Raw genomic sequence first — 15,315 nt, forward strand, 5'->3', positions numbered from 1 at the left:
TCCACCCTCCTGCCCCCCAAAATGCGGAATCTCTCTCCTCCTCTTTGCTTGGTCAATCTGGAAGAAGTATTGGCGGTGCTTGGAAAGGAGAAGCAGGTTGGCGATGGGTAGCTGGACACAGGCAAAGGAGATGCTTGTGTTGAGGGTGGGACCCGTCTTACTGGAGATGATGGTGCATATATTTAAGGACTAGAGTAAACAGTAATTCTCACCAGAATAGAGAGTTAAAACACAAGTTACAAGATATGCTGTGGTACTTGGAATTGAGAAGGAAGTTGCTTGAAGGCAAAGCAGCTTGTGTTGACTATGGGAAGTCCCCATAAACTGGAATCTCCAGAAAAATTGTATTTCTGGTGACTTCACTAGTGACATGCTTAGGTTTTTCCACTATGGAAGCACATGCTCTTTTAAGATGTATCAGCAGTGGATTTAATAACATGTATGTTTTTAACTAGGAGCAGGTTTGGGGGAAGGGAATGGGGTAAATGTGTATTGCAACTTTATTTGTGACACCCAGCATGAGGAGGATGAGGAAGTCCATTTCCACATATTCTAAGTCCCTGCACCTTTTGGAAGCTGTTAGTTCCTTGTCTTTCATGCCAAGAATGCCTCTGGTCCTTCAGCTCTGTACTCTCACCAGGGCTGAGCTCTAATCTAGTCGCTTTTATCCCACAATTTTGGATGCAGCAGAAACAGATGCATAACACTTGTCATTTATTTTATCCCCACCTTGGGTTTTATTGTGCCTTGGACCAACCTGCTGGAAACTTTCTGGTGTCTAAAATCTCTCCAGATTGTTGCAGTGTCTAAGTTGCAGTCTGCTGTTGTTTTGTAGTGGCTCTGCAATATTTTAGTTAATATTAAATATATTCTGTCCTTATTGTTTTCCCCATCTACTTTTGGTGATAGAGTATTTGTGTATTGCATGCTTAGGGAGATCTAAATCTCAGTAGTCTCAGTAGTTTGGTGTTTTGGGGTTTTTTTTGTGTGTGTAGATGAGATCTCGTGGCATTCAAAGAGCTAAGAAAGAGAAAAGTCCTTTGCTTACAAAAAAGGTGTTATATGTTGAAGTATACAACCCAATGACAGAGATGCTTAAATATGTGCATATATTACATCCATGCAAACACCTCTGTGTTTCTCCACACAGCTATTTTACAGGTTTATGGCAGATTATTTGACTGGTGAAATGATTTTTAAATATTGCCTTTGATTGGATCATAGCAATTATTATTCTCTGGTAGATTAGTTACAGTGTGCGTTCAGTGCCAGTTCCTGTTCTCTGTGAACCATAGATATGCTGAGTGCAGTTAACTGTTCTAGCCATATAGTCCCATAAAATCTCAATAAAATCTGAAAACTGTGGAGTATGGGTAATCTTGCTATAAATTGTAATAAAAATTACCCCTGTAGACTCTATATTCTGACCATTAGGTTCATGGATTCTGCTCCTTTGTACATAAAGTTTTATGAAATAAATCGACCAATTCTGCTGCCCCTGCCAGACACCAAGCTGTTTTGATTGAAAATCTGATAGGTGTTCTCAAGAGTGTTTTCCATCGTGTAAAACACTTATAATGAACTTTAAATAGGAAGAAAAATGCTGCATATGCGCTTCATATAGTATGAACCAGCTTAGAAGGAGAAAATAATTAATACTGTCATTGCCATGTATTTGTTGGGTCCATAAAGCCAGGATTTGGTTTCCTAAAACTCATTAAATAAAGCTGAGTATAACTAACACTTAATCTCTGAGGGCATCATTTCAATCAGCTCCTGTACATCTGCACCTGGGAGTGTTGCTTCCACTGTTAGAAACACACAGTAGTGTTTGTGACATTCTCCTTTAACGTTCTCCTGCATAACTGTTGGCAAGGTATTGGTTATAGTGATGATTACTGTCTCCCCCTGTGAATTACTTCTCTTCCAGATTTGACCATGGGGGCCATGAGGCCAAAGATAATTTTCTTCAGTGTTGCTACTGGGGACCGAGATGTTTCTTCAGCTTTAAGGGAACCGTGGCAGGTGGGAAGAGAGTGGGAGATCATGGGGTGGTTGTATTTGCAGTACAGGTGCCTGAAGACAGGAGGTAAGAGGCTCTTCCCACTCCTCCCAGTGTCACCCAGTTCTTGATGTCCAGGGCTCTGAGAGAGGAAGGGGGCTGATGGAAATGTAATTAGGTGGCTAATAATGATATTATTATTATTATTATTATTATTATTATTATTATTACTATTACTATTACTATTACTATTACTATTACTATGTTCAAACTACTTCTTTTGCAGTGTTTCTGACTCTGGCAGATTAATAGTGCTGCAGCATGAGTGCCATATAATTTTCTTAACTGTATTTTCCAATGAAGATGATTAAGGGAGTGGAGCATCTCCCTTATGAGGAAAGGCTGAAGGAGCTGGGTCTCTTTAGTTTGGAGAAGAGGAGACTGAGGGGTGACCTTATTAATGTTTATAAATATGTAATGGGTGAGTGTCATGAGGATGGAGCCAGGCTCTTTTCGGTGACAACCAATGATAGGACAAGGGGTAATGGAATCAAACTGGAACACAAGAGGTTCCACTTAAATTTGAGAAGAAACTTCTTCTCAGTGAGGGTGACAGAGCACTGGAACAGGCTGCCCAGGGGGGTTGTGGAGTCTCCTGCTCTGGACACATTCAAAACCCACCTGGACACATTCCTGTGTAACCTCATCTAGGTGTTCCTGCTCCAGCAGTGGGATTGGACTAGATGATCTTTTGAGGCCCCTTCCAATCCCAAACATTCTGTGATTCTGTGATGCCATCCTTCTAGGAGTCTGGCAGCAAATGTTGCCTTGTTACTTCAGTTCTTCCAGCTCTGCAGACACACGGACATGCCTGTATGTACAGCAGTGCTGATGAGATTCTTGTAAGGGGAGTTTTTGGGGTCTGGGGGGTAGCATTTGGTTTTCCATTCCTAATGGAGGTTAGTGCAAAGTGACCTTTGCTTACAGTTAATATTTTAGCTGCTGTATGCCAGCGTGCACTAGAAGCAACTGGAAAGGAGTTCCTAAGAAAGATATTTGGCAACAGCAAACATTCTTTTTCTGGCTTATTTGAGGTACCTTATGTTTCTGCATCATTTAAACTCACATCGCCATAAAAACCTGTGGCTATGTTTGCAAGAGCAAACACGTCACCCGGCTGTGGATCAGAACTAGCAGGACCAGAGGGGCCTCCCCCATCCAGGCTGATGTCCCACCTCGCACAGGCCCCAGTGTTACGCTTCACGCTGTGGGCCGGTGTCACCCTGCTCGTGGGGGGGTGTCGGGGCCGTTTGGAGACCCCATCATGAGACACCGTTTTGATTAGCAGGTTGAATACTTAGTCATCCTTCAGAGAAAGCAAAGTGGGGAGTTTGATGTGCGAAGCAACAAGAAACGGACTCTGAATATGGAAATCCTTTCTAAAAGCAGAAATAGATTTTTAATTATTTTAAGAGAACAACTAAGTGTACTTCAGGATGTATAATGTTGTGGTATATCAGCAGGCCTACATGTATATATGCTCATGAAGTTATTAGCAGAGAAGTTAACTTAAAGCAGAAAAGGAGGTTTTAAGATAAAATGAGCCAGAAGCTTCAGTTTTGCGGAAAGCTGAAATTTTCTGTTTTCATGCCAACAAGCATCATCTCATAATAAATCATTTCAGCATTACTTAATGATACATGGCTTAGCTATAAAGAGAGACGAAACTCCTGATGATTACTTAGTTTTCTCCTGCTTTTAAATATTTCGTTCATCTTTAACCCAAGGGGCTCAGATTTGTCTTTAAATCAAAGATAGCATGTAGACGTGAAATTACTTCTACTGGGTCTTCATGAGCCTCCTGGTGGGATGACTTTTCATCCCGTTCGCTGGCAGGAAATTTGACTGGATAAAAAAAAAATCAGGTTGTGGTAAGTGGTGGCAGCAGTATGTTAATGTATGGCCTTTTTCACCCATGAGATGGCCCAGGTTCAGGCCACTTACTACAAGCATCCAGTTGCAGGATTTTTGGCAGCGCTTGGCCTCACACGATCGGGTCAGAGCGCTTGGGTGGTGTAGGAAAGTGATCAGGACATATTTGTGTGGAGCCCGAATATGAGAGATGTGGGGTAACATTTACCCAGCAGCCCAGTAACACCAGCACGTGTGTGAGAAGTGAGAGGAGAAATGCCTGGCTCTCGTCTGCCTGGAGAGAATCACAGAATGTCCTGAGTTGGAAGGGACCCACAAGGAACATCGAGTCCAACTCCTGTCCCTCCGTGCGACAACCCCACAGTTCACACCATGTGTCTGAGGGTGTTGTCCAGTCTCTTCTTGAACACTGTCAGGCTTGGGGCCGTGACACCTCCCTGGGGATCCTGTTCCAGTGCTCCAGCACCCTCTGGGTGAAGAACCTTTTCCTAATGTCCAACCTAAACCTCCCCTGGCACATCTTCCTGACATTCCCTCGGGTTGGTCACCAGAGAGAAGAGATCAGCACCTGCTTCTCCTCCTCCCCTTGTGAGGAAGCTGTAGCCACCATGAGGTCTCCCCTCAGTCTCCTCTTCTCCAGGCTGAACAGACCAAGTGATTTCAGCTGCTCCTCATACGGCTTCCCCTCCAAAGCCTTCACCAATTTCATAGCCCTCTTCTGGACACTCTCCAGTATCTTTATATCTTTTTTATAGTGTGATGACCAGTGATTTAAAGAGAGACTTAAATCTGCGATCCCCACTTCCCAAGAGATGCCTCAGTACAGACAGGAACACAAGTTTAGAGACTGGAGAAGGATAAAAATATTCTGACGGCGTGGCTCTGTGCTCAGGTTATTCCCCTGGGCAGATGGAGGCTGTGTCGTGTCTCAAGGGGTTAGTCTGCCCTTAGCAGCCGGTGGGCTCGGTCATTCCTGGAGATTTTGCTTCCATGGCATGGCTAATCCTGTATCATGTCAAAAATGACGCAGCTGTGTGCCAGAAAGCACAGATTCAATCAGTGCTCATTAAAAAGTTGCTATGCAAGTTTAAATCTGTTTCAGCATTTTAGAAGGGGCAGTTGTGCCCTGAGAAACAGGATCAGCTATTGTCTGGCCCTCACAACCAGCATTAGTTTTAAAGCCAAGAAACTGTTCGGTTTGATAGAAATAGCAGCAAGCTTATATCTGATCCAGATCGGATTTTTTCCTACTGGCACCTGACAGCTGGCAGATACAGTATTAATGATGATAGACCACATTCTGGAGTATTTACAGGCTGGTATGTGAGACTCATTTGCACATCTTACCTTAGAACAAGTGCAGAGAGTGAATTCACTTGTGCCGCCCAAAGGGGAAGTGCTTTTTGGTACAGTTTGGCAAAGGCGCCATTGAGGAATGATTGCATATATGTACCTGCATCAAGAACAATTCCCTGGACTGTCTTTAGCAAAAAGGATCATTGTTTCTTGAGGCTAACAAAGACGGAAGGCGACATGGCCGCTTGCAGCCTTCAGCACTTGCAGGCATTCTTCAATAACTCCCCTGGCTCACCAGTCTCTTCAGCATGGGGTGCCCACAGCTTGGTTCTGTAGCTCCTGTGCACTCTTTCAGTGACACCTTTCTCCCACTAAAGCAGTTTCTAATTAGTTTCTTTTTGTTTGCTTCGCCTGAACCTCATTCACACTTCACAAAGCTACTGGATCGTTCTGTTGGACAAGTCTTGCCTTTCAAGAGGAATGGCAAGGGCAAGAAAACCAGCTCACTTTTAAGACTTGAGCTTTATTAATGGAATGTGTCTGCTTGTGATAGGGAAGACTTGTATTCAGTGACCCAGCCGGGTCTCTTCTGGACCATGGTCCTAAGTTCAAGGCAAAGCTTGTTCATCAGAGCAAAGTACAGCACAAAGGGAGGTTAAAATGCAGCGGCATGTTCTCTGGGCTCTCCTCCACCTCGCTTGCCAACTGCGTTCCATTACTCATTGTCCTCCACCTTTTTTATCTAATTTGCTAAATTATCTCTTGACTTCATCTCTTCGTTCTTTCCAGTTTGATGCTCATTAGGCCAATAATTACCCTTAATTCAGTGTTTATGAACTGCCGCTGGTATTTTATAAACCTTAGTGCCAGCAGTTCAACAGTTGTTCTTAGACGTCCAAGGGAAAGTCAAAGCTGTTGACATAAGTAGGAGTCATGAACTGCAAATGTATAAAAATCCTGTACTGCAGTTTGCACACTGTAGTGAGTGGTGAGGAGAAGATATCTTTTGGGCTTTTGGCCAGTTGGTTATTGACATGGCTCATTTTGGGGGAAGAGAATAGCTTTAAAGGCCATTTTTCCCTGCAGCAGCTGCAGCCGTGCTGGTGAGGAAACAGGGCCATGTTCACCAGCTGGCAGCGGCCAAGTTCAGCCTCTGGGTTAGTCACCTTGGCTCCCCGACACCTTGGTCTACAAGCTGAGAAGAAGTCACAAATGGAGAGGGTGACAAACAAGGGTGTATATGTGGATCAACTTTTAAAAAGAAAGGAATAAACCCTAGATCATTATCTAATTTAATTCATAGAATGTCCCGAGTAGGAAGGAACCCATAAGGATCATCGAGTCCAACTTCTGTTGTGTTCCTGCATGTGACAACCCTACAGTTCACACCGTGTGTCTGTGGGTGTTGTCCAGCCTGTTCTTGAACACTGTCAGGCTTGAGGCCGTGACACCTCCCTGGGGAGCCTGTTCCAGTGCTCCACCACCCTCTGGGTGCAGAACCTTTGCCTAATGTCCAGCCTAAACCTCCCCTGGCACATCTTCCTGCTGTTCCCTCAGTCTCTGTTACCATCTTTAGCTAGGTTCACTGCAAAAAGATGACAAAAATGTCTTTTAATTGCCTCTGAATTTGCCTGCTGATGCATTTCCATTCCTCACCTTTTATTGTCACCCTGCTGAAGCACCGCACGATGTGCTCAAACAGCGTCCAGTGGGGAAAAATGTGCCCAGTGGGCCATATTATCCCTAGGTGCAAAAATACAACCCCATTGGCAACTTCATGGCTGTGTTAGAAGTACACAAGAGTAGGATTTACCTTATGGAGCAGAGACAAAAGTTAATTGAAAGTTTTCATCCTAGCACATTCCTCTGGTAATCTGAAAACACCACCAAGTAATACAGGAGTCTCAATAATAACTTAAGAGCTGTCAGTCTGCAATAATAATGAAACAGCATCTCTTACAAGGAACAAAAGTACATAAGATTTTTCATATACATTTACACAATCTCTCTGTGTATTCACATTCAAGTAATTAAAATCTGTACATAATAACTGTATTACAGATTAAATCATGTAACAACTTTCATGATTTCAAGTTAGGCTTGAGTTTAAACATTAAAAAAGTTTCTGAGCTAGCTACTTCAAACTTTTGCTGTAGTGTAAGTTAGATTAAGCTACCGTTAATACAAAATATTGCATTTTTTTTTTGTTACAATTTTCATTTTATTTACCAACATCAACTTTCACAAAAGCATCATGTGTAGCAGCATTTAAATATTGGGCAGATACATATAACTTCTTGTAATGCGATTCACTTTAAGATAAACTGAAGAAGTAATAAAAAATAATAATAATCTCATACTTGAAGTCGCTTTTAAGAAGGAACATTAGGGAACAAGACATCCTCATAAATAGCATTTCTTTCCAAATTGTTTTCTAGGGCTAAATCAGCTAACTAGATGGTTCAGTTGCTCTTAAATCGAATATTAGATTATCCCTAGTGCTCAGGTATGCATTGAATGCCATCATGTGTAAGTTGTGATTTTAAGCAGCACAGTCAGAATGGTGCTCATTCTGCCTAAAACAATTAAAAGTTTTAAATGATTTCTGAGTTGCTGTACATTTGTCTCATGCAGGACATTGTTCATTGTCAACAGTCTTTGCTTTGATAAGCAAAAGATGTTTTCTTTACCATACATGAAGAAATAGTAAGCAGTCCAAATGTAGCCAGCATTACTGAGGCACCTAGACCGTGCTAGCAGAAAGTTAATAGAAGTCACACCGTGCATCTGTAAATGCACTGTCCTTCCTGAAGGGGTTGTTGCATCAGCTTACTGAACTTATTTTAATAGTATTTTCTTTATGAAGTTCTTTAGCATTAAGAAAATGCAGCTGAAGGGTAGTTACAATCACTCGCTGTTCTTTTACTCAGCTAAGACATAAATTAAAATTTAAGACCAACTTTCCCTCAAGTCATCACTCATTTGGGGAGTGCTTTCTGTTCAAGAGCCCAGCTGTCCATCTGTGCTGTGTTTGTCTGCACAGCTCCTGCGGTGTCTGCAGCCCATCCATTCTCCAGTGTAACTTAGTCACTCTTCTAGAGTCAGATAGCTCAGTAACATGAGAAACATGGAAAAAAGGGAAATGTAACTGTGGGTTTGGGAGCTGCTGTCTAGCTGTAGGCCCGCTGAATTGTTCGTGATCTCTAAAGGGAGCCTGTGATGCCTGTTGTCCAGGGCTGTGGGCAGCCAGACCTGAATAGGAATGACAGGTACCTTTCTTGAAAAGCACATTGTGAGACCCAGAAGGTGTCCTGTCCCTGGCACGGTGTTACAGGAGAGCCCAAGCTAACAAACTGCAACGTTTGGCTCTTTAAATAAATAATCTTGGATTCCCCTATTTCACCTGGCCAACCAAAATAAACACATTCTTTAAACAAATCATTTTGCCTGCCTTCTCCCTTCCTGCTCCTCCCTTGCAGGGTTGGGCATCTCTCCAGTTTTACTTTCTACTCCAGCTGCTTTCGGTGTCTCTCAGCACTTACTAACCCTACGTGGTATTTCATGGGTGAGGAGGAATGTCTCTTTCTTTACCTCACCTCCCAAGTTTGTGTCTGTCCCCTGACACAAGCAACCCCCAATTCCCCTCAGGACTATCTCAGTTCACACTTGTGCCTCATAGTCCCCCCGACACCCATCTTGGTTTCCTTCCCTTGACCACACTCAGGTTGTACTTGCTTCCCTTTGGAGGACAGCAGCCAGGATAAGAGGGAAGGCAGATAGCTTCCTTTCCTTTTTTTCCTTTTTCCTTTTTTCCTTTTTCCCTTTCCCTCTCTTTTTGGCACCAAACATAACTTGGCCAGACGCCCACCCGCCCACTCTCGCACTCTTTCTCCTCAGTGGGACAGAGGGGAGAAAATGAGGTGGAAGAGCTCATGGGTCACCAATTACTGTCATGGGCAAAACAGACTTGACTTGGCCAAACTTAATTTATTGAAAAATAGATTAGGATGGTAAGTACCAACCTCCTGCCCCCTTTTTCCCAAGCTCAACTTCACTCCTTCCTTCAGGGGGATGGGGGCTCCTTCCTCCTCATGTTGTTCCTCTGCTCCACCGTGGTCTCTCCAGGTAAAGGGGCATCTGCTCCACCATGGAGCAGCACCTCCTCCCCTCCTTTTCCTCTCACCTTCATGTCTGCAAGGCTGTTTCTCACACTTTCTTCCTCGCTCTGCCCATGTGGCATTTTTTTTACAATTTTTTGAATACGTTTTCCCCAAGGGGTTCAGCCATGCCCTGTGGTGGCTGGGTTGGAACTGGCTGTGTCCAGCACGAGGCAGCCAGCGCATTGCCATAGAGTATGGACAGTGTAAGCTGTGAATGGACAAAACAATCCTGCAGCTCCTGATCTGCAGCTCTTTGTAAGACCTGAGACCCTGTGACTTTTCAGAAAGTCTGCCTAAGCCTGCCCGACATCAGTCACCAGAAGGTTAGTTGCCTGTGTGAAGTTAGATACAGCACCGTTGCCATGTGTGATGTGGAGGGAAGGCTCCTTCACAGGTTGACACTGGTGTTGAACTGAATCACGAATCAGTACAACTGAGGAGTTTCTGACAGCTAACTTTTAGTTAACCAGAGTGACATGGGTCCCAGCCTGACATCTGATGATGGACAGTCAAAATCAAAGCTCGCTCCTGAAATTGTGGAGTACTGTTGTCCAGTTCTGGGCTCCCCAGACAAGGAATTACTGGAGGGGGTCCAGTAGCAGGCTACAAAGATGATTAGGGGTCTGGAGCATCTTCCTTATGAGGAGAGACTGAGAGAGCTGGATCTGTTTAGCCTAGAGGGGATATTTTCAATGCTTATAAATATCTCAAGGGTGGGTGTCAAGAGGATGGGACCAGACTCTTTTCAGTGGTGCCCAACGATAGGATGAGGGGCAATGGGCACAGACTGAGGCACAGGAGGGTTCATCTAAACAGGAGGAGAAACTTCTTCACAGGCTGCCCAGAGAGGTGGAGTCTCCTTCTCTGGAGACATTCAAAACTTACCTGGACACATTCCTGTGTGATCTGCTCTGGGTGAACCTGCTTTAGCATGTGGGCTGGACTAGATGATCTCCAGAGGTCCCTTCTAACTCCAGCCACTCTGTGATTCTGTGAAATTACTGTAAAATTTACTCTCAAGTGTGTTGAAAGTGGACATAGCCCTTCCTCTTTGCTTTCTGAAGACAGCCAGAATAAGTAACTTGAGGGTAAACTGATTTTTTGCTGACTATTACATATGCAGTTTTATTTCAGGTGTGCCGAGGGCGCTGGCGTGGCCTGTGTGCGTGGCTGGGAGTGCCTGTGCCGTGCTGTGGCACTACTTGGTGCATCTGTCTATCTGTCACCCGGTTTGGGGAACTCAGCACAAGCAGTGCCATCCATCCCGAGCGAGCTGATGTGTTGTGCACCCTGATGTTGTTCTGGGATGAGATTAATTTCAGCACGCTCATATTAATCTATTATATGTCTCTTTCCAGCACAAATGGACCCCCGAGGCCTATCTCCCAGACAAATTAAAAGTGACAGTGATGATGATGACCTGCCAAATGTGACCTTAGATAGCGTTAATGAAACTGGATCTACAGCGCTCTCCATAGCCAGAGCAGTACAAGAGTAAGTATCACGTTCTCAGAGCGGGACGAGTGTTGCCAAGGTGCTTGGGGCTGATGGGGGCACTGGCCCTCGTCTGTACCACAGGGATGACCCCCCCCATCTGCGAGCTGGTGTACCTGCCAGCATCTCTTGTGTGTAGCATTGTTCTCTGTAGGAAGAGATGGCTGTGTATCTCGCTCTGGTTCTCTTTCCCTTTCTTTCTTTCCGCCCTCGTTATTAGGTAAAGTGTCAAATTGAAATTGTTTCTTCTCCTGTGTTTACTTGTGGAGCTTGCAGAATTTTTGTATCCTCTCCAAAGGGAGACCAGGTCAGACTTTCACTCAAAAACTATGAAAATTCTTGATGGAAAGCAGCATCAAGAAGTTCATTCTAGTTTCTGGCAAACAGGAGCTGCCTACATTCCTCCTGAAGGACGTTGTCATTGAAAGGAAATTAACAAGGGGCTTTCAGCAGTTTTTCCATTGCTATTATTTTTCTGTGTATTTTTACTCACTGGATACACAAACAAATTCTTATGAACGGACAAATAAGTTCTTAATTTAATAACTGTATTGCTTGTTGAAAAAAAAAAAAAAAAAGAAACAATTTATCATGAGCATTAGCAATTCTGTAGATGCATGAGCTTGCTCAGTCACTATAGCAGCTGGAAAGGAACCAACTGTGAGGTAAATAAGTATTAATATCTCCATTTTATAGGTGAGGAAAATGAGGTTATGCGTAAAGGTCACCCTGTACATCTGAAGCAGAGCTGGAAATAGAACTAGAGCCTCCAGGCACTGAAGCCTGTGCTACACCCACAAAACACATCTCTTTAGCTGAGAGGTTCAAAATATGGACATTCTGGACATTATTAAATAGGGAGGAATATGATAAAGGCCGTTAGACGTTGTTATTATATGATTTTTTTATAGATGCATTTTAAATGTCTTAATGTGCTATCTAACAGTACTTAACGTTTTGCTTTGTTATCCTGACTATCATTAGCCATAAGTGCTGATGTTTCTAAGCCATGTTTGGGAAGGAGGTAACTTTTTTGCATTTTCACCAGACATCTGCTAATTCGTCTTATAATCAAGCACAGTAACTGTGATCCTCAAACTTATATTCCCCTTAAGGAGAGAGGGAGGTCTCTGTGAGCAAGGCTAGGAATTGGCTCTCCCTGTAATTAGCATGTTGCCCTTCTGACAGTGATAAAGGAAGGGAAGTTTTTCTTCACCAGTGACACTATTACTTGATAGGCAGGCCTCACACATATTTTGAATTTGCTAGTTAAAACAACAGGCCCTGAAGTGCTAGATATTTTTTTCTCAGTTTATAGCACACGTAATAAGCCAGCAAAATAAAACAACCCATCATGATTTTGCACTAAATAGTTCTGTCTAATTAATGGAAAGAGGAAGCACAGAGTGCTAGCAAATACTTCTAATATATGCCTGATAAGTGGATACTGTTCCCTACAATTGATATTGCTTGAACACTTGCAGAATCGGTCAAACCATGGAAAGCTTTTTTAGCTTTTCCACAATGTGTTCTGCAGTTTGTGAAGGTAAATGTGTTGAATATTACTTGGCTGGCTCTAGAGCTTAAGAATTAAATTAAGAAATTTAATAATAGAACATAAACTCATCCTTGTTATGGGTTTTGTTTAAACAGTAATCTGTTAGTTTATTTCAAAAGCCCCATTAGGCGAATCTAATTTGACTGTGATCTGCAATGTGTCTTCTTTATTCATTCTCAGTCACAGACACCACACATACAGCTGCTGAGCTGAAAAGAGACATTAGCACATTGTACCAACTCCACTCAATCTGTTTCTTTCTTGGTCTATAATATAGTGCCTTAGAGGTGGGCTCTATTCTTCATTTAGCTATGTAACCATGTACCTTAGTATTTAACATTTAGCAAAGCAGTCTACTGATGATAAAAGCCCACATTCTACATACCCTTGTTACAGAGAGGAAAGTGCCTTTGAAGCCTTCCAAAGGGAGACCCTGTGTGCTCAATTTCAGTGTCTAAACTTAGCAGACAGGAATTTCCTCTGAGGATATGGAAAGGCACCTACTGTTCTGGTGAATAACCAGGCAGCGCGGGGGCATGCAGAGAAAGGCTGCTTCAGTAGGCAGTAAAGCGTAGGTCTAAGCTAAGTGCCGAAGTGAGGTAGGCTGGACCTCGGAGTCTAGAAGGCTGTGCCACAGAATGTGTTCTTTCTTAAGTGAGCTTGTAATCTCTTTCTTGTAAATAGTTAAACAGTTGGCAATAAAAAATAACTTCTTTCTGAGAGAGACTCTTCTCTTCTTATGGAATACTGGCTGGGACCGCCAAAGGGATGGCAGCATCCTTTTCTTCAGTGCCAGACTGCTGTTGTGCAATCTTGTCTTTGTTAAATGAAATACCAAGCCTAGTTTGTGGATGCTGGTGTCAGGTGGGAGACAACAGTTGACGTTTTTCTGGTTACTTTTCAGACACATTTTAAATTATCCTACATAAGGGTTATAAATACATATATGTATGTATATATTTGCCTCTTGCTGCCTATTCTCCAGGAGCAGAAAGGGATTTCAAATACCCTGTGGTAGCTATTTGCTTTGGGTTGGTCCTCACACGATGCGCAGGTCTGTGGGGGATTCCCTTGGTGAGGCTCCTGACTTTCCCTGCATGTTGTCTGTGGGGGCTCTGTCCTGCCTGGTTAGACACCTGCAACATAGGCATCTGCATCCAAGCGAGTTGTCTCACCTCCCTGCATACAGGCTGCATAGCAGCTGGCATGTCCAGGTGGTAATTCTTTTGACCTATTCTAACTGTCTAATTTAGGTAGAGGGTGAGCAAGCCCATGAGCGCCCATTCCTCTGCATTGACTGCAGGCGGTGCAGACAGCTGCCCAGGACACACGTGTCAGCGCTGCAGATCTCTGCTGTGAGGTGAGGCTGCAGCGATCCACGGCACCTGGCTGGGGAGTCAGCGTGCCAGAAGCTGGGAGGGACAGGACAGCACTGAATGCGCCAACATCTCCCCTTGGGTCTAAATCTGCCAGGTGTGCCCAGGTGGCCAAAAAGGCCAACAGCATCCTGGCTTGTATCAGGAATAGTGTGGCCAGCAGGACTAGAGGAGTGGTTGTGCCACTGTACTCAGTGCTGGTGAGGCCTCATCTTGAATACTATGTTCAGTTTTGGGCCCCTCATCATAAGAAGGACATTGAAATACTGGAGAGAGTGCAGAGGAGGCGATGAAGCTGGTAATGGGTCTGAAGCACAAGTGTGATGAGGAGCTGCTGAGGGAACTGGGGCTGTTTAGCCTGGAGAAAAGGAGTCTGATGGGAGACCTTATCGCTGTCTACAACTAATGACAAGGTTTAAACCACAAGCTGAAGGAAATCAACAAGTCAGTGACTGAGGAGGAACTGGTGTTTTAATACATCCATTTTTAAGCTCATTGTCTTGGAAATTACCCTTTTGTCGCTGGGTCACAGGACAGTTTGAAATGCCTGTACAAAAGCTTTGCTTTTCATGTCCTCTAAGACTGGAAGGCATCTCATTGTGTTGCTGCTTTGTTTCAGGTACATTATAGTCTTAGGAAAAAAACCTCTTACAAGTAAAAATTGTGACAATCAGACAGAGCGAGCCACATGTTTCACATTAGTTCTTATTTATTTAAACAAAATGTAATTTGCTTGCATATTTGTAAAATAACCAAGTATGACTATTTTTTTTCTTAAGGAAATTGGCCTTCTTGCTGCTAGCTGTATATTGGCTGGGCTTCCAGACTTCTCAGTGGTTCTTTGGAATGATGTCATAGTCCTTCTTCAGTTCAGCAAACCCAATCAATAATGTAAAGTTATAGATAAACAAAGTCATTATTTCAAGCAGGGTACTTTGGTGAAACTTCTTTATGTGACAGTGATGCTTTATGGTGGTTACAATACCTTACCAAAATATGGGCTAAGAATAATATATTAATCTGAAATAATATGCTCTGACTGATAATAAATATTGCAGCAATATGTAGATTTCAGTGGGCTTTGCATTGTAAGCAGCATTTCATCCTTTTTGTAGCATGTTTTACAAACTCATTTTGACATGTAGCTCTGTAGCAAAGAGCAGATTTGCCTCTATGTGCCTGACACCGCTAACGCTTATTACACAGCAAGAACAGCATCATATATCCAGGGTCAAATCTCAGATACGCTCTAGAAATCTTTATGAAGCCAAGGGAAGTGAAGGCATGAGTCAAGCCCTAGAAGGCCAGAAAAACTTTTAAAGGGCCCCTTTCGGAGGCAGGGTGCTGTTTCCTCATCCTGACAGCCCTTCCATCCCTGGGCAGCGCTGCTGCAGCGGGGCTCAGGAGCCATCCCCATTGTACACAGTAATGCAAATCCTGAGCAGGGCATTCACCTCCTCCTTCCCCTGCACACTTGTGCAGTAAAATGCATTATTT

General features: G+C 43.5%; 1 protein-coding gene across 8 annotated transcripts in view; it reads left to right on the forward strand.

Annotated features, from left to right (window-relative positions):
* KLF12 (KLF transcription factor 12) overlaps nt 1–15,315 on the forward strand; it is a 255,559-nt gene that overhangs the window by 161,886 nt on the left and 78,358 nt on the right. For all 8 annotated transcript variants that reach the window (XM_082063806.1, XM_082063805.1, XM_082063809.1 and 5 more), the window contains one exon: nt 10,749–10,884. In XM_082063806.1, the coding sequence (XP_081919932.1) occupies nt 10,749–10,884 (136 nt within the window). The remainder of the gene's footprint in view (nt 1–10,748; nt 10,885–15,315) is intronic.

This window comes from Streptopelia decaocto (assembly GCF_964273445.1).
Source record: "Streptopelia decaocto genome assembly, chromosome: 1".
In the NCBI taxonomy this organism is placed as follows: domain Eukaryota; kingdom Metazoa; phylum Chordata; class Aves; order Columbiformes; family Columbidae; genus Streptopelia; species Streptopelia decaocto.